The sequence below is a fragment of the Clarias gariepinus genome, chromosome 2 (genome assembly GCF_024256425.1).
Source record: "Clarias gariepinus isolate MV-2021 ecotype Netherlands chromosome 2, CGAR_prim_01v2, whole genome shotgun sequence".
In the NCBI taxonomy this organism is placed as follows: Eukaryota; Metazoa; Chordata; class Actinopteri; order Siluriformes; family Clariidae; genus Clarias; species Clarias gariepinus.
In genome coordinates this window covers 11,432,153-11,451,756 of record NC_071101.1, presented here as the reverse complement: position 1 = coordinate 11,451,756, position 19,604 = coordinate 11,432,153, and the positions used below count along the sequence as shown (strand labels likewise).

The 19,604-nt window shown below is 38.2% G+C and overlaps 1 protein-coding gene and 1 long non-coding RNA gene across 2 annotated transcripts; one reads left to right on the top strand and one right to left on the bottom strand.

Annotated features, from left to right (window-relative positions):
• Positions 1-9,421: 9,421 nt before the first annotated feature.
• On the bottom strand, positions 9,422-10,476 carry LOC128509514 (uncharacterized). Its single transcript, XR_008356058.1, has 2 exons — positions 10,440-10,476; positions 9,422-9,897 (listed from the first exon to the last, which is right to left on the bottom strand). It is a non-coding gene; the product is annotated as an uncharacterized LOC128509514 (long non-coding RNA).
• A 208-nt stretch (positions 10,477-10,684) lies between these two features.
• On the top strand, positions 10,685-18,220 carry LOC128516417 (uncharacterized). Its single transcript, XM_053490556.1, has 4 exons — positions 10,685-10,733; positions 10,847-11,176; positions 17,581-17,649; positions 17,764-18,220. Exons 1-4 carry the CDS (start codon positions 10,685-10,687, stop codon positions 18,135-18,137), a joined length of 822 nt encoding a protein of 273 aa, XP_053346531.1. The 3' UTR covers positions 18,138-18,220.
• The last annotated feature ends 1,384 nt before the right edge of the window (positions 18,221-19,604 follow it).

Below are 19,604 nucleotides of genomic sequence, written 5' to 3'. Positions count from 1 at the left end.
CTCAATCCTTCCCTTCTTCTTTTCTTTCTCTGTCTCTTTCAGCATCCAATGTTTCTATGTGAATCTCAGTATGTTTTTGCAGCTCTTCAGCCATGAACTAAATTACAGCAAGTCTGAGTTGATGTATATTACTAGAGATGCATTAATATGATGTATTTTGTGATTGTTGGGAGAACTGTTGTGTAACAATATCTGGCAGGACAATCAAACGTTGGGTAGTTTTTCAAAACTAGCTAACTTTCTCTCCTGATGCTTACTCACTCCCTCACATATCGTCTATACTGCCTTATCCTTTATTCAGGGTTGCAGAGGACTTATCGCAGTTCCAGTGAAGATGACTTAGGGCACAAGGCGGGGTACACCCTGGACAGTACAGTGCAGGGCACACACACACACACACACACACACACACACACTCATTCACACACTACATGCAATTTTGGGAACACTAATTAGCATAATCTGCAGGTCTTTGTACTGTGAGAGGAAACCAGAGTACCCGGAGGAAACCCACCAAGCACTGGGAGAACATGCAAACTTAAACCCGGACCCTGGATGTGCAAAGCCAGACAGTGCCTCTACACCACCATGACGCCTCTCTTATGATATCTCATCACAATTTTTTTTTATTGTCCTGGCCCACAGGTGATGGAATAAACATCCTCTAAAAAACTGAACATCTGCATCACTATCAGGCTTCAAACAAAGAACTTTATTCAGTCACCAAGCGCTTAAATAAACACTAATAAAAAACTTCATCTTGTGCTATTGTTTTCTTTCTGCACTAATATTAACTTCTCTCTAACAGGAATTTAGCCTCATAATATTTTATTAGTTTATGAGGATGTGTTTTATTGTAGACCACCAAAGCACATGTAGGTCTGTAAGTCACTCTGGATAAGGGGATGTTCCCAGTGCTGTAGACGTAAGTATACTTGAGAGACAGTGCAATACTACTTCTTGTGCTGCGGTTCAGGTCTCGCTCCTGTTTGATGGTTTATTGAGTCAGGAATCACGTAGCATTAAGGTGTTGTTTTAATGTGATCTGATTTCTCCAGCTGATGGCCCTGTTTTATACATGACCTCTGATCACTTTTTTCTTGTCCTGTCTTTATAGAAGTTTTATTATCAGTTTGTCTCACCTGTGTCTTGTTTTTTTGTCATGCTGATACACTTTGCTGCTATTCTGTTCAATTTGTAATGGAAGATCTAGATTACTGCATTTGGTAGTTTTTTTGCTTCATTAAGAACACATGGCTCTCTCAGCCTACTTTATAACCTTTTATTTGAATCAATTAGATTGTTTCATCGAGTAAATGCAGAATTTCCCGCAAACAGTGTAAATGACGGCTGTCTTTCAAATCTCCTGATATCTGTTACTGAAGGTCTGCCTCTCCTCTTTTCAGAACAGAAGAAAGAGCTTAAACTGATATTTAATCTTTATTTAGTTCTGGTCATGTAGTTTTGAGTCTGTCAGCATCATAAAGCCCAGAGATAACAGACTGCTCTGAGTTAATCATGACGTAACTACTCAGCATATACGTACAGGAATGCTGTGTATAACTTTTATATAATGTTAATACACAGCAGGAGGTAAGTAGTGATTGGTGTTTGTAGTGCATTACCTGCTCTGCTCATACATTACAGTGGAAGACTCCTTTAATTACATTTACATTCAGGAAATTTCCTATGATGTGCATCGATTCAGAGAGAAAGATCAAACTCTATTAAGACTTTATTACTTCCTAAAAAAGGCAGTAAATGCTTCATTATGATCAGAAATTTTCTAAAGTTTTTGTCTTGAATCTTTGTTTTTTCTTGTATTTTAGTGGAATGCATTACAATTTACAGTATTGATAGTTTTAGGCACCATCTAACCAGTCAGAAAAATTAGAAATGAGTGTGATCCTCCTTACCTAGTAACACATTAGCCATCAAAAACAAACAAACACACACACACACACACACACACACACACACACACACACACACACATTTGCATGAACAGTTCTCAGAATAGATCAGCACTTTCAGCAGATGTTCATGGTTCTTTAGACAAACTCACTCAAGCACAAAACACACACTGCACTCGACCTGCTGTTAAAGCTGTTGTTCCAAATCGCTGCAAAAGGCACTTCACAACTGAAAAAGGAGACATGCTTTCCACATTAAAGCTTTATTTCAGCATAGCTACACCACTGAAACCATTTTAGACTAAGCATGCTTTAAAGTGTACACTTGATTTCTAGTAAGCGTCACAGCGACTCTTTCGGAACAAGGTGATCTGAGTCGTGTCTGATAACGTCACCCAACCAAACTGCAGCTAAACAATCTCCATCTTCTGAACAAAACACACTGTGTATGAATAAGCATCACTTCCCAGTAACGGTAAACTATGTTTATCTTTTTTACATGATGTTAATAAACTTTTTTGTGGCTTATCATCAATCAAAAATAATCAATAAACCAACATTGCTCATGATTTATTCTTACACACATTTTCAGTACAATTAATAAATTAGAGCAAAACAAAGCAAAATTTAATCTACTAAAACTATTTTAAATTTGTCTAAAAAAGTGATGAAGTGTTTCAGACTGAATTTTACAAAATGAGACAAAAGCAGAGTTTTCATGAAATCAGCTCTGCTCTTCACATTACATTTTTCTTATTTATGTAAAATGTTTCTTCCCTTTATATGAATGTCACATTATTATTTTACAGTAAATTTATACATTTCTTTAAACTGTGTAAAAGTACTAATGAATCTCTGAGCTTCTAAAACGCCACCAAAAGTCCTTCACAGTGATGCATTCCAATGAAGCCATCGTACAAAAACCTTTCTCACACTACAGTAAACACACACACACACACGCACGCACGCACACACACACACACACACACACACACACACACACACACACACACACACACTGATGAATTAAAGTGAATTACTTAACTTCTGTAATTTCTTCACTACAGAAGAAAGAAATTACTACTTATAAATATTGTTAAGGCAAATTTTATGCTTCTCTCTCTAATTTTCTTATTAATGCATCTTAGACTTAAAAGTATTTTACAGAAAATCTCCATCTGACCACAGAAGCAAAACTCACAAAATAACTCTGTAGTAGTGTGAGAATTACAGTAAGATTGGGGGAATGTGGTGAAGGTGTTTCCATACTTAGAGGACACTTTGCATTAGCAGCTCATGCTTCAGTGCTCTGGGAGTGTTTATAGCGCTGTGACTTTAACACTTCATGACTGAGAGCTGCTGCTACAGCAACTTCACCCACAGCTACCATGACTTTGATCCCCATCTTTATCTGGACACTGATCCTCTGGACTCAAGGTCAGACACTGCTTCAGATTTTATCTCTATAATGGTCTTTTCATACAAATACACTTTTTATGTATTATAATGTTTCAGTTTCATGGTGAATTATAATATATATTTTTACAGAATGCAGAGGTCAAGTCACAGTAACACAGAATCCTGCAGTGAAATCTGCTCTTCCAGGAGAAACAGTCATCATCAACTGTAGAACCAGTCCGGCAGTGTATCATCACAGCTCATATGGCCACTACTTATACTGGTATCAGCAGAAACCTGGAGAAGCTCCTAAACTCCTCATTAAATTTGTAAATCAGCTACAGTCAGGTTTTCCAGCTCGTTTCAGTGGCAGTGGATCTGGATCTGATTTCACTCTGACCATCAGTGGAGTCCAGACTGAAGATGCAGCAGATTACTACTGTCAGAGTTACCATTCCATCAGTGGCTATGAGTTCACACAGTGTTATAGAGTCGTACAAAAACCTGTGTAAGTGTGACTGCTGCAGCTGGGACCTACTGCAGGTGCTTAGCACCACCGTATAATACACACACACACACACACACACACACACACTACAAAAAGTGTATATGATTAAGATGGCTTTGCTAAAACATAAAGCTGTGTGTCATCAGCCTAGCAGTGGAAGCTAACAGCATGTTAATAAATCATTTTAGCATGTAGAGGGAAAAAGCAATGGGTCTAGAACAGAGCTGTCTCAATGGAATCAGGACTAAATACTGACTCAGACACTTCATCTACATGTGATACAAAATGGGTTTAAGCTCCTAAGCCACATTTACATATTTATGAATTTCTTATTATTTTAAACAGACAATAAAGTAATATAACTAAATTAATTTATTAAAATAGAAATAAATAATCCATGTACTGATCATAAACATAAGTATTAAGGTATTAATTAATTCTGGCTTCATTAAAGCTCACAGTTACAGATAGAGTAAAGTATTATTAATAATAATTGCAATTCCTTTGTTTTGCAGAACTTCCTGAGAACTCCTGTGCCTTGAATTAGTCAGTTTCTATAACAGTTGGTGGAAGTTTCCTCCAAGGTTTAACCTCGAAATCTTCAGTTAATCCAAATGACAGAATCAACAATCACCTCTGGCCTAAACTACAGTCATTTACTCACTCACTATGGAAGCAAATCAGTCTCATAAATAATTCACACAAAAGACACGATGCACACATGCGTATACCAATTCACGTGTGAAACCCAATTCACGTGCACGAAATTATATATATATATATATATATATATATATATATATATATTCACGAAAAAAACAACTCATATACACAAAAAAATATAAATATTCATAATATAAATTTCACAAATGCAAAACAAAATTCACTGATGTACAACTGTGTACAAAATTTTTGAATGTTTAAAATTCACGAGTGCATCATGGACTGCATGTGAAAATCGACTTTCGTGTGTGAATATCCCTGGATTTGTGTGTGTGTATTTTTGAGACTTTGCTGGCAGCAACGTGGGTCACTTATACACTTTAGCCAGATGCAACCTCACCATTCAACCAATCATCGCCCTCTAGGAGCGCAGCACTCAAGTAGCTCAGCTTTGCACACCTTTTGCGCAATCTGAGTTAATTATAGCGGAAATTAAGCTTTACCTACTCAAACAAAGAACAGGATGCACTTGTAAGTTATTACTATATTTCATAATGTTTCATTAATGAACTTTGCCGAAAATTACACAGCTAACCACTTATCATCTTTATAAACACTTCAGCCTTATTACATGTTTGTCAATCAAGACAGTTACAGTTTTCAATTTGGAGAATAATTCAATTAAATTTTATTTGTATAGCGCTTTTAACAATTGTCATTGTCGCAAAGCAGCTTTACTCAATCAAAAGAATTGAAGTCTGTATAGAATGTAAGTGTGCATGAATCAAGATGAGCAGATTGTCCCTGATGAGCAAGCTGCGGGTGACAGTGGCAAGAAAAAAAACCCTGAGATGGTAATAGGAAGAAACCTTGAGAGGAACCAGACTCAACAGGGAACCCATCCTCATTTGGGTGAAACAGAAAGCAGGAATTGATCTGCATTTATACAGTGTGTTAGGTGGCAGGCAGTTCAGCTATAACATGTTTATATTAATTTATATTAATTGACGTAAATATAAAATCCAGGTAGTTACAGTATTTGAGACAATTGCAATCTTGAACTATCGAGCAACCGCAGCCTGTTAACACCAGTTGAGGCCAGAACCGTCTTTATGGTAACGTGAAACCATCCCCAGACACCAGACGCATTCCAAAGAGACACACGGGGCATCCATGCGACGAGATCTCCAACCAGAAGCGGGACACCAGGATGGGTCAGACAGGTCCGGAGGGCAGAGGGAGTCTGGATCACTGGCAGCTCAGGAACGACATGTGTAGCTCGACAGAGAGAGGGAAGGAGAGAGGGAAGAAAGAGAGGGGGAGAGAGAACAGAAGAGGAGAGATAACAGTTAGATATGGTCTCAGTCACATAATGTATAATGTGAATGTATATTTAGTGTAGAGTGCAAGCAGAGATTCCAGCAGGACTAACTATAACAGCATAACCAAAAGGGAGAGCCAGAAGGAAACACAGACATGAGGGGGAACTGGGATGTAAAGCAAACAATCACCTTACCGTCGACAAACCTGAGTGATTAATGAGAGTGGGGGAATAAAATGAATAAGAATAAATGTTTCTATGGGTCACAGGGTATTCTGATATATCTGAATGTCAGCAGATTTGCTTTTATTTCATTAACAGCTCAAATAATGTATACATAATATAACAATTGATTAAAGCCGCACAATTTCAACTTTGCTTTGGTGCCGTCACTGAGCCAGAGAGCAGTTGTCATTTATAGGTATTATTAAACAGCTTTACAAATAGTCTCTTTAGTCACTATTATTTCTTACAATATGATTTCCTTACAATAATTTAAATTATCAGAGGTACTGGGATATATTTTTTTCCGTGCACTTGAATTGGGTTTCATGCATGTGAATTGGGATACGCATGTGTGCATCGTGTCTTTTGTGTGAATTATTAATGAGACTATTTTGCTTCCATACCTATCAGCTCTCTGACAGTTCACTGTGTTTCCTTTCTCTTCTATAAATAAAACACACTTTGTACCAGATTTGCCAACCCATCTAAGCATTAGAACTCACCTTTTTAACAACTCTCTTCACTGTGCATAAATAAGCGTCACACCAGGGTAAAGTTATCTCTTTTTAATATTTTTTTTTTGTATAACTTTTTAACTTATTACATCAGTAGCACCAAACTGTTCCCAAAGTGTGAGTCGTACAAAAATCAATCACCAATCTGGACGGGACATTTTTAGACTTACTCCTACATTACAGTATATTTATTTTGATCTTTTCGTATGTAAAAAAAAATCAGTTGCTTCTGTTTGCCAAAATATAAATACGTGATTAATTTAAGTCACAGTGATTATGTGTTAATTCATTGCACAGGACTATGGAATGAATCCCTGAAAGTATGTTATAGTAACTCAATGATTTAAGGTTTGATATTTTCCTGTTAAAAACTGTTGAACCAGGTTTGTGTCATGAGATGGATAAGCATAATGTACAGAGGTACAAAGAGATGTAATCAAGTTATTTATCTGTTCTAAAGAATTTAGTTATAAAAAGACGAGTTGTATTAAAAGTCAGGAACACCTCGCCATACAGTATCAGGATAGCTTTTTTGAGATGCAGCATTATTTTTATAATTTCAGCATTAAAGCTGGATTTATTACCGTAGAGTCGCCACGAGAGATCAGCAGACTCATGCACGTCTATTTAGAGCCAATAACTATTGAGCGTCTAAACTTCATACATGTTTATGTAAAATAAAAACCACTGAGAGTCCCTGGTCTCTCTGCTTTGTCCCTCCCACACTTGTCTCATCTTAACATTTAAGTCTTTGAATCCAATATACAGTAAACCTCGTATTATTACCCATCTGTCATTGTCCATATCCATTAGCCTCAATTCCTCTCTTTTTAACTGTGGGAGATTACTGATAAAGCTCTGTGCAGTAGTAGATGTAAATGTACAGTGCTGTGAAAAGTATTTAGCTGTTAGATTTACAGGTAGTTTCCACTTCACTCATTATTTTATGTGTAACCTTTCTGTTTATACTCCAATACATCTCAGGGACAGTTATGAAATGTGAGATGCAGATGTTCCACATGAGCTCCACACACAATTTTAGAGTACCTGTGATTGCTGAGACAAAATGTGGATGTTGGAAGGATTATTACTATTGCAAGAATAATTTGTGCAAGATATTATGATTGTAACCTTCAGTTAATTTCCTGCTTATTGCTTTTATACTTGATTGCAGACACAGAGTTTGGAGTAGACACAGGCAAACGTGATGTGCAAAAGCAAGAGCAGGAGACTCATGATGCCTAGATGAAATCTCAAATTTAGATGGAGGAGCGCTGACTAAGGATACAGAGCAATAAAATTAACACAACATTTACTAAAACGGAAGTCCTACCAGCAGTCAACAGTGATGGTAGTATGATGGTCTAGGGCTGCTTTGCAGATTCAAGAGTTGTACGAATTGCCACGATTGACAAAAAAAATTCCTGAAGGAGAATGTCCAGTTTGTGACCTCAAGCTCAAGCGCACATGTGTTATGGACCTCTGAATAGCTCAAATAAAAAAAAAATGCTAAATAGCTATGAATAGCAAAAATGAAATAAATAGCTCTTAATAAAAAAAAAAGATTATTTAAAAATTGCATTTTGCATGTACTCAAGTTTTCTTTGTGGTCTGCGAGTGTTTTACAAGACTTGCACAATTTTGTAATAAATTCTAACCTGTTAAATGAGCGAGGGCTTGATATACAAGTACTGTAGTATGAATGCACTTTGTCTGCTGAGCGTCACGTGATCACAACTGAGCCATGGTTCTTCTCTCTCTTATGTGCCGTGGGATTGTGGGTAATCATCTCCCATGCTCAGTCTCATAACTGCATATAGCCAACACCTGTGCGCGCGTGTACTGTTTACTATAACATTGTGACCACATTTTTGTGCGAACGCATAAAGCATTTTAAAAATTGTGTCCAAGTGTAGTGACTGTTCTTTAGTAACTGTCCTGCAAAAACAGCCGTCGTTAAGAAAAAAAATGTTAAAAAGGTTGTAGTAGTGAAGGTGATGAATCTGTTTTCAATCATCAAGTTTTCATTATTTCTTATGGGAAATTTGCTTTGATATACGGGCACGCTTCTGGAACGAATTATGCTCACAATCCTAAATTTAACTGTATTAAAATATGTTTGATGGTCTGAATCACCTAAATTTGACAAATAAGAAAAAATCAGGTTGGCACAAATATTTTTGACAGCACTGTATGTTTAATGTGTTAGCATGGCAAAGTAACATACATTAACAGACACATCTGAGATAACTTCCGACCGTGGAAATGTCTCTATATTTCCTAAATTAAATTTTTTAAAAAGTATTGAATCTAGAGTAGACACACAGCAGCATTCGTCTGTATTTTACATCAGCACAGAGAGAGTTAGAACTATTTACGCAAAACTTCAGATATAAACCAGTGAGCAAGTTTACACTCACCAACACACACAGACACACACACAAACACACACATTGGATATTTTTATCTTCAGTATTCACAAATGTACTATTTGCATATCCTTCACAGTTTAGAATTATCTCCAACATTTTACTGATAACTATATGTATTTTTAATGATGCACAGAAGTTATTTTTCTTCATTTTTAGACTTGTAATAGAAATAAAAGTGACGCACCAACGATGAGTTTGCTTCCTTCACCGAAAGTCCACCACAGTGATACATTTTAATGAAACGATCTACAAAAACCTCTATTACACTACAGTGACCACACACACACACACACTTTCTCCCAGAATAGAGCAGCACTTTCACCAGATGTTCAAGTTTCTTCAGCCAAACTCACTGAAGCACAACACACAGCACTGAATCTACAGCTAAACACACTCTCTCATCACACTGATAATGACTATTAACTGGAATAAAAGAAGACACAATGTCCAAAATGAAGCTTTATTTCAGCAGAGCAAAACTACAGGAAGAGCAACAGGACAGTGAAGAGAGTAAAGACAGAAATGTCAGCATTGTGTAGAATTAAAACTCTATTGTAGATGGATGTGTAAGCAGCTCAGTGTTAAATTCTATCTTGGAGCTGTTAGTCTTCACACTGGCTCTTTCTGAACGTGACCGGATGATTGACACCAGCATGGGAGACTGTACAGACAAACTCCTCCCCCTTTTCCCAGACTGCTTTGCTGAGGGTCAGGGTGCTGCTGCGTGTGTAACCGTCCTTCTTCTGTTCTTCTGCGCTGGTCAGAACCCCGTCCTTCACCTCTGAGCCGTCCACTCTCCAGCTCACCAGCGCCCCCTGTGGAGAGTAGGCAGACAGCAGGCAGAGCAGCGAGGCGGATCCCTCACACAGGTGCAGAGAGGAGGGAGGGAGCAGAGACACGGAGGGCTTCACCGTGGGACCGGCTGGAGAAGACAAACACACAATAAACACACATTTACACACACTTACACAACATTTACTCATTACTGCTTATTCACATGACTGCAGTTCAGTAGAACTACTCAGCAGGAGAAGATTTACTAGTTACTGGTTATATTGTGGAGCGACTCAGACTTTGATCAGCTTTATTCTGTGTTAAACACTTCTTACTGATGTGTAATATAAAGTGCTCCCTGTGTGATAGTAGTAAATGGATCTGATTACACAAATGTTCATTGTTTAACACAAACACACAGCAGCATTCGTCTGTATTTTACATCAGCACAGAGACTTTAGAACAATTTACACTAAAGTTCAGATATGAACCAGTGACCAGGTTTAAACTCACGGACTCACATTTTTATTATTCACTCATTTATTATTTTACTATTTTACAGTAAAGAATTACTTATAAATAAATTACTGATAACTATACACAATTTTTTTTTATTTAACTCATGTAAATGATGAGCGGAAGTTATTTTTCTTTACTTTTAGACTCCTAAAAGAAGTAAAAGTGACTTACCAATGATGAGTTTGGTTCCTCCACCGAAAGTGACCCACAGTGATACATTCTATTGAAACCGTCGTACAAAAACCTCTGTTACACTACAGTGACCATACACACACACACACACACACACACATAAAGAGAGGTTCCACTTTGCATTAGCAGCTCATGCTTCAGTGCTCTGGGAGTGTTTATAGCGCTGTGACTTTAACACTTCATGACTGAGAGCTGCTGCTACAGCAACTTCACCCACAGCTACCATGACTTTGATCCCCGTCTTCATCTGGACACTGATCCTCTGGACTCAAGGTCAGACACTGCTTTAGTTTTTATCTCTACAATCATCTCTTCATTCAAATACACGTTTTTTATGTATTATAATGTTTCAGTTTCATGGTGAATTATAATATATATTTTTACAGAGTGCAGAGGTCAAGTCACAGTAACTCAGACTCCTGCAGTAAAATCTTCTCGTCCAGGAGAAACAGTCACCATCAACTGTAGAACCAGTCAGGCAGTGTACACAGACTCATCTGGTGACCGCTTAAACTGGTATCAGCAGAAACCTGGAGAAGCTCCTAAACTCCTGATCAAATTTGCAAATCAGCTACAGTCAGGTTTTCCAGCTCGTTTCAGTGGCAGTGGATCTGGATCTGATTTCACTCTGACCATCAGTGGAGTCCAGACTGAAGATGCAGCAGATTACTACTGTCAGAGTTACCATTCCATCAGTGGCTATGAGTTCACACAGTGTTATAGAGTCGTACAAAAACCTGTGTAAGTGTGACTGCTGCAGCTGGGACCTACTGCAGGTGCTTAGCAGCGCCGTATAATACACACAAACACACACACACACACACACACACTACAAAAAGTGTATATGATTAAGATGGCTTTGCTAAAACATAAAGCTGTGTGTCATCAGCCTAGCAGTGGAAGCTAACGGCATGTTAATAAATCATTTTAGCATGTAGAGGGAAAAAGCAATGGGTCTAGAACAGATCTGTCTCAATGGAATCAGTACTAAATACTGACTCAGACACTTCATCTACGTGTGACATGAAATGGGTTTAAGCTCCTAAGCCACATTTACATATTTATGAATTTCTTATTATTTTAAACAGACAATAAAGTAATATAACTAAATTAATTTATTAAAATAGAAATAAATAATCCATGTACTGATCATAAACATAAGTATTAAGGTATTAATTAATTCTGGCTTCATTAAAGCTCACAGTTACAGACAGAGTAAAGTATTATTAATAATAATTGCAATTCCTTTGTTTTGCTGAACTTCCTGAGAACTCCTGTGCCTTGAATTAGTCAGTTTCTATAACAGTTGGTGGAAGTTTCCTCCAAGGTTTAACCTCGAAATCTTCAGTTAATCCAAATGACAGAATCAACAATCACCTCTGGCCTAAACTACAGTCATTTACTCACTCACTATGGAAGCAAATCAGTCTCATAAATAATTCACACAAAAGACACGATGCACACATGCGTATACCAATTCACATGTGTGAAACCCAATTCACGTGCACGAAATATATATATATATATATATATATATATATATATATATATATATTCACGAAAAAAACAACCCACGTACACAAAAAATTATAAATATCCATAATATACAAATGCAAAACACAATTCACTGATGTACAACTGTGTACAAAATTTTTGAATGTTTAAAATTTACGAGTGCATCATGGACTGCATGTAAAAATCGTCTTTCGTGTGTGAATATCTCTGGATTTGTGTGTGTGTATTTTTGAGACTTTGCTGGCAGCAACGTGGGTCACTTATACAGTTTATCCAGATGCAACCTCACCATTCAACCAATCACAGCCCTCCAGGAGCTCAGCACTCAAGTAGCACAGCTTTGCACACCTTTTGCGCAATCTGAGTTAATTATAACAGAAATTAAGCTTTACCTACTCAAACAAAGAACAGGATGCACTTGGAAGTTATTACTATATTTCATAATGTTTCATTAATGAACTTCGCCGAAAATAACACAGCTAACCACTTATCTTCATAAACACTTCAGCCTTATTACATGTTTGGCAATCAAGACAGTCACAGTTTTTAATTTGGAGAATAATTTAATTCAATTCAATTCAATTTTATTTGTATAGCACTTTTAACAATTGTCATTGTCGCAAAGCTGCTTTACTAAATCAAAAGAATTAAAGTCTGTATAGAATGTAAGTGTGCATGAATCAAGATGAGCAGATTGTCCCTGATGAGCAAGCCGCGGGCGACAGTGGCAAGGAAAAACTCCCTGAGATGGTAATAGGAAGAAACCTTGAGAGGAACCAGACTCAACAGGGAACCCATCCTCATTTGGGTGAAACAGAAAGCAGGAATTGATCTGCATTTATACAGTGTGTTAGGTGGCAGGCAGTTCAGCTATAACATGCTAATTGATGTAAATATGTAAATAGTTATTGGAGACAATTGCAATCTTGAACTATCGAGCAACCGCAGCCTGTTAACACCAGTTGAGGCCAGAACCGTCTTTATGGTAACGTGAAACCAGCCCCAGACACCAGACGCATTCCAAAGAGACACACGGGGCATCCATGCGACGAGATCTCCAACCAGAAGCGGGACACCAGTATGGGTCAGACAGGTCCGGAGGGCAGAGGAAGTCTGGAACACTGGCAGCTCAGGAACAACATGTGTAGCTTGACAGAGAGAGGGAAGGAGAGAGAGCAGAAGAGGAGAGATAACAGTTAGGTATGGTCGCAGTCTCATAATGTATAATGAGAATGTATATTTAGTGTAGAGTGCAAGCTGAGATTCCGGCAGGACTAACTAAAACAGCATAACCAAAAGGGAGAGCCAGAAGGAAACACAGACATGAGGGGGAACTGGGATGTAAAGCAAACAATCACCTTACCGTCGACAAACCTGGGTGATCAATGAGAGTGGGGGAATAAGATGAATAAGAATAAATGTTTCTATGGGTCACAGGGTATTCTGATATATCTGAATACCACCAGATTTGCTTTTATTTCATTAACAGCTCAAATAATGTATACATAATATAACAATTTATTAAAGCTGCACGATTTCAACTTTGCTTTGGTGCCGTCACTGAGAGGTACTGGGATATATTTTTTTCCGTGCACGTGAATTGGGTTTCACGCATGTGAATTGGGATACGCATGTGTGCATCCTGTCTTTTGTGTGAATTATTAATGAGACTATTTTGCTTTCATACCCATCAGCTCTCTGACAGTTCACTGTGTTTCCTTTCTCTTCTATAAATGCAACACACTTTGTACCAGATTTGGCAACCCATCTAAGCATTAGAACTCACCTTTTTAACAACTCTCTTCACTGTGCATAAATAAGCGTCACACCAGGGTAAAGTTATCTCTTTTAAAAAAAAAATTTGTATAACTTTTTAACTCATTACATCAGTAGCTCCAACCTGTTCAAAAAGTGAGTCGTACAAAAATCAATTACCAATCTGGACGGGACATTTTTAGACTTATTCCTACATTACTGTATATTTATTTTCATCTTTTTCATATGTAAAAAAATCTGTTGCTTCTGTTTGCCAAAATATAAACACGTGATTAATTTAAGTCACTGTGATTATGTGTTAATTCATTGCACAGTGATGTTCAAGCACCCAGTACACTCCCATGATAGTGATGCTGGCCCCTCTTAGGTCAGTGAGACTCATATAGCATCATTCACTCTCATTCATTCATCTTCACTTAATGTTTTAAGCTGGTCAGGACCACAGAGGATCTGGAGCCTATCTAGTCACATTCTACTGCATGATCTGTCACACGCCGACCTGCGTCAGCAGGCTAAAGGACCCACAAGCAGACACAACAGATCAAATGGGAAAAAAGTATTTAATTGGAAAATATGCTGGAAGCAGATAAAGGGAACATTAGGCAGTATATATATATATATATATATATATATATATATATATATATATATATATATAGAGAGAGAGAGAGAGAGAGAGAGATATATAGATAGATAGATAAATAGATATAGATATAGCTATGTATAATGTAGTTCTTTTATATTGAATATATATATCTATATAGTTTACTCTAGAGGCGGTCAGGAGTAGGCAGCAGGGCAGGTTGGAAGTGGCTGTGGGCAGAGCTATAGCAGATGAGATTATGCTGAAAGTAGATACAGAGGAAAGTTAGGCAAAATATGCGGTTCACTCAAAATGCCACTAGGAATGGGCAGCAGGGGAGGTTAGAAGTGGCTGAAGGCAGAGGTCTAGAAGATGTGAGATCCAGAGCCCATACAACACGGGCGAGAGAGCAACAGTGAAAGATCAAAGGGCAGAGCGCTTGCCGTCTTAGACTCACTAAATAAGAGCAGCCAAAAGGAGTCAGGGTAGAGAGCAGAGGCACTGACCAACAACTGAACAAGGACAGCACACACCTGTAGTCCAAACTAGAATGATCCAGGGGGATCGAGACAAGCCGTAGTCGAAAGTGAAAGCAGAGAATCAAAGCCGGTAGAGCAGTCAGCGTAGCAAACGAGTTTAATCCGAGAGGCAAGAGCGTAATCCTGGGGAGCAGAAAAGAGAATCAACAACGTGAAAAACAGGCAGATATACTTGACAAAAAGGCACGAGACAATAGAGCATTGGCACGCAATAATTCGGCAAGGGTTCGCTGCTTGAGGGAGAGTTATATAGAGTGGTGGTGATGAGGCGCAGGTGTGCGCGAGCATGAGTAACTCAGGCGGCAAAATGGAAGCCGCGGAATGGAGTGTGGAAGGGAGTTGCGGGAGATCAGGACTTGTCCCGAGAAGCAGGCATTACCCGGCGTACCGTGACAGGATCAGAGACAGATAAAACTATTCTATTCACAAAGGAGTTGTTACTATGTATTAGCAATAATTTTTTGCTGAAGGACTGGAAGAGGTGAGTAGTGCCATGACAAAAACATCTAAGATACAGAAATGTGTTTCAGAATAAACAGGACTATGGAATGAAACCCTGAAAGTATGTTAACTCAATGATTTAAGGTTTGATATTTTCCTGCTAAAAACTGTTGAACCAGGTTTGTGTCATGAGATGGATAAGCATATTGTACAGAGGAACAAAGAGATGTAATCAAGTTATTTATTTGTTCTAAATAAGTTAGTTTAAAAAAGACGAGTTGTATTAAAAGTCAGGAACACCACGCCATACAGTATCAGGATAGCTTTTCTGAGATGCAGCATTATTTTTATCATTTCAGCATTAAAGCTGGATTTATTACCGTAGAGTCGCCATGAGAGATCAGCAGACTCATGCACGTCTATTTAGAGCCAATAACTATCGAGCGTCTAAACTTCATACATGTTTATGTAAAATAAAAACCACTGAGAGTCCCTGGTCTCTCTGCTTTGTCCCTCCCACACTTGTGCTGTCTCATCTTAACATTTAATTCTTTGAATCCAATATACAGTAAACCTCGTATTATTACCCATCTGTCAATGTACATATCCATTAGCCTCAATTCCTCTCTTTTTAACTGTGGGAGATTACTGATAAAGCTCTGTGCAGTAGTAGATGTAAATGTACAGTGCTGTGAAAAGTATTTAGCTGTTAGATTTACAGGTAGTTTCCACTTTACTCATTATTTTATGTGTAACCTTTCTGTTTATACTCCAATACATCTCAGGGACAGTTATGAAATGTGAGATGCAGATGTTCCACATGAGCTCCACACACAATTTTAGAGTACCTGTGATTGCTGAGACAAAATGTGGATGTTGGAAGGATTATTACTATTGCAAGAATAATTTGTGCAAGATATTATGATTGTAACCTTCAGTTAATTTCCTGCTTATTGCTTTTATACTTGATTCCAGACACAGAGTTTGGAGTAGACACAGGCAAACGTGATGTGCAAAAGCAAGAGCAGGAGACTCATGATGCCTAGATGAAATCTCAAATTTAGATGGAGGAGCGCTGACAAAGGATACAGAGCAATAAAATTAACACAACATTTACTAAAACGGAAGTCCTACCAGCAGTCAACAGTGATGGTAGTATGATGGTCTAGGGCTGCTTTGCAGATTCAAGAGTTGTACGAATTGCCACGATTGACAAAAAAAATTCCTGAAGGAGAATGTCCAGTTTGTGACCTCAAGCGCATGTGTTATGGACCTCTGAATAGCTTAAATAAAAAAAAAAATAGCTAAATAGCTATGAATAGCAAAAATGAAATAAATAGCTGTTAATAAAAAAAAAAGATTATTTAAAAATTGCATTTTGCATGTACTCAAGTTTTCTTTGTGGTCTGCGAGTGTTTTACAAGACTTGCACAATTTTGTAATAAATTCTAACTTGTTAAATGGGCGAGGGCTTGATATACAAGTACTGTAGTATGAATGCACTTTGTCTTCTGAGCGTCACGTGATCACAGCTGAGCCATGGTTCTTCTCTCTCATGTGCTGTGGGATTGTGGGTAATCATCTCCCATGCTCAGTCTCATAACCGCATATAGCCAACATCCGTGCGCGCGTGTACTGTTTACTATAACATTGTGACCACATTTGTGTGCGAACGCATAAAGCATTTTAAAAATTGTGTCCAAGTGTAGTGACTGTTCTTTAGTAACTGTCCTGCAAAAACAGCCGTCGTTAAGAAAAAAAATGTTAAAAAGGCTGTAGTAGTGAAGGTGATGAATCTGTTTTCAATCAAGTTTTCATTATTTCTTATGGGAAATTTGCTGTGATATACGGGCACGCTTCTGAAACGAATTATGCTCGCAATCCAAAATTTAACTGTATTAAAATATGTTTGATGGTCTGAATCACTTAAATTTGACAAATAAAAAAAAATCAGGTTGGCACAAATATTTTTGACAGCACTGTATGTTTAATGTGGTAGCATGGCAAAGTAACATACATTATCAGACACATCTGAGATAACTTCCGACCGTGGAAATGTCTCTATATTTTCTAAATTATTTTTTCACACACACACACATGCACGCACACACACACACACACACACACACACACACACACACACACACACACACACATTTCCATAACGAGAGGTTCCACTTTGCATTAGCAGCTCATGCTTCAGTGCTCTGGAAGTGTTTATAGCCCTGTGACTTTAACACTTCATGACTGAGAGCTGCTGCTACAGCAACTTCACCCACAGCTACCATGACTTTGATCCCCGTCTTCATCTGGACACTGATCCTCTGGACTCAAGGTCAGACACTGCTTCAGATTTTATCTCTACAATCATCTCTTCATACAAATACACATTTTAATAATTTTTATAATGTTTCAGTTTCATGGTGAATTATAATATATATTTTTACAGAATGCAGAGGTCAAGCCACAGTAACTCAGACTCCTGCAGTGAAATCTGCTCGTCCAGGAGAAACAGTCACCATCAACTGTAGAACTAATCCCCAGGTGTACCAAAGTTGGGGTTATCAACCTTTAGCTTGGTATCAGCAGAAACCTGGAGAAGCTCCTAAACTACTGATTATAAAAGCAAATCAGCTACAGTCAGGTTTTCCAGCTCGTTTCAGTGGCAGTGGATCTGGATCTGATTTCACTCTGACCATCAGTGGAGTCCAGACTGAAGATGCAGCAGATTACTACTGTCAGAGTTTCCATTATATCAGTAGTAAATATGTGTTCACACAGTGTTATAGAGTCGTACAAAAACCTCCCTCAGTCAGATTGTAGAGAGACTGCACTGCTGCAGCTGGGAGCGACTGCAGGTGCTGAGTTGGAGGATGTGATACGACACAATGACACTCTGTAGAAGAGAGGAACCACATCACACTAACTCACAACTCACATCAGAAATCTCTCAATAATCATAACACCACAGTACACAGAGTCCACCATGGACACAACTGTACAATTAATACTTCTATTGATTCATAAATGATTCTGCTCCTTTTTCTCATGACTGAAACTGTTTGGTGGATAATCTTCTGTTTTGTTCAGTCTCTATCACTCATCCTACCCATATTACAGTCTCAGATGCTGACCTGATATCAGTCAACGTTAATAATCTGCCCTTAGCTTTAGGTGTGTTTTTCTTGTCCTTTCAGGACACACTTCAGCTCTGCTCTGGATTCTCCCTCAGTCACTGGTGTAACTCCTCCTGTCCTCACAGACTCTCTCTTAACATTTGGGAATTAAACTGGTGTTCCGTCTCTCCCCTTCCTGATAAGACTGAGCCCTGCTTTACTTCATAGTATTATGTGACACCAGCTTTCCTGCTTTCTCTGCATTTTCTCATACAGATCTTCTACTGTCTCATTTTAAGATTTCATTCTAATCTAATATAAAATTCAAATTATTACCCATAAATCATTGTTCTTAGCTCTGAGATCTCATTTCTTTCTTTTTATTGTGTAACCCCATTTAGTCAAGCCTCCAGTCCTCCTGACTCTCTCTCTCTTTACAACTTCTATATCCAGAGATTTAACATCTCTCTTTTAAAACACACTAATGTAAACCTTTTGGATCTGACCATCCATCATTCACCAGCATGAGACATCAGTGTTATCCCACTTCACTTTTCACACCATTACTTAGTATTCTGCACTCTTCTTCTCCCTGCTCTTCCTACAAGTAACTATACCTCTCCCTCAATCCTTCCCTCCTTCTTTTCTTTCTCTGTCTCTTTCAGCATCCAATGTTTCTATGTGAATCTCAGTATGTTTTTGCAGCTCTTCAGCCATGAACTAAATTACAGCAAGTCTGAGTTGCTGTATATTACTAGAGATGCATTACTATGATGTATTTTGTGATTGTTGGGAGAACTGTTGTGCAACAATATCTGGCAGGACAATCAAACGTTCGGTAGTTTTACAAAACATCTCCTGATGCTCACTCACTCCCTCACATATCGTCTATACTGCCTTATCCTGTCTTCAGGGTTGCAGAGGACTTATCGCAGTTCCAGTAAAGATGACTTAGGGCACAAGGCGGGGTACACCCTGGACAGTACAGTGCAGGGCTCACACACACACACACTCATTCACACACTGCATGCAATTTTGGAAACACTAATTATCATAATCTGCAGGTATACGGAGTATACCTGCAGATTATGCGGAGAGTAGTACCAGAGTAACAGAGTACGCGGAAAAAAAAACACCAAGCACTGGGAGAACATGCAAACTTAAACCCGGACCC

Coding starts and splice junctions, on each gene's coding strand:
- LOC128516417 (XM_053490556.1), top strand. CDS start 10,685: ATGACTTTGATCCCCGTCTTCATCTGGACACTGATCCTCTGGACTCAA. Junction 11,177..17,580: donor TGGCTATGAGTTCACACAGT/GTTATAGAGTCG, acceptor CTGCTGCTACAG/CAACTTCACCCACAGCTACC. Junction 17,650..17,763: donor ACTGATCCTCTGGACTCAAG/GTCAGACACTGC, acceptor ATATTTTTACAG/AATGCAGAGGTCAAGCCACA.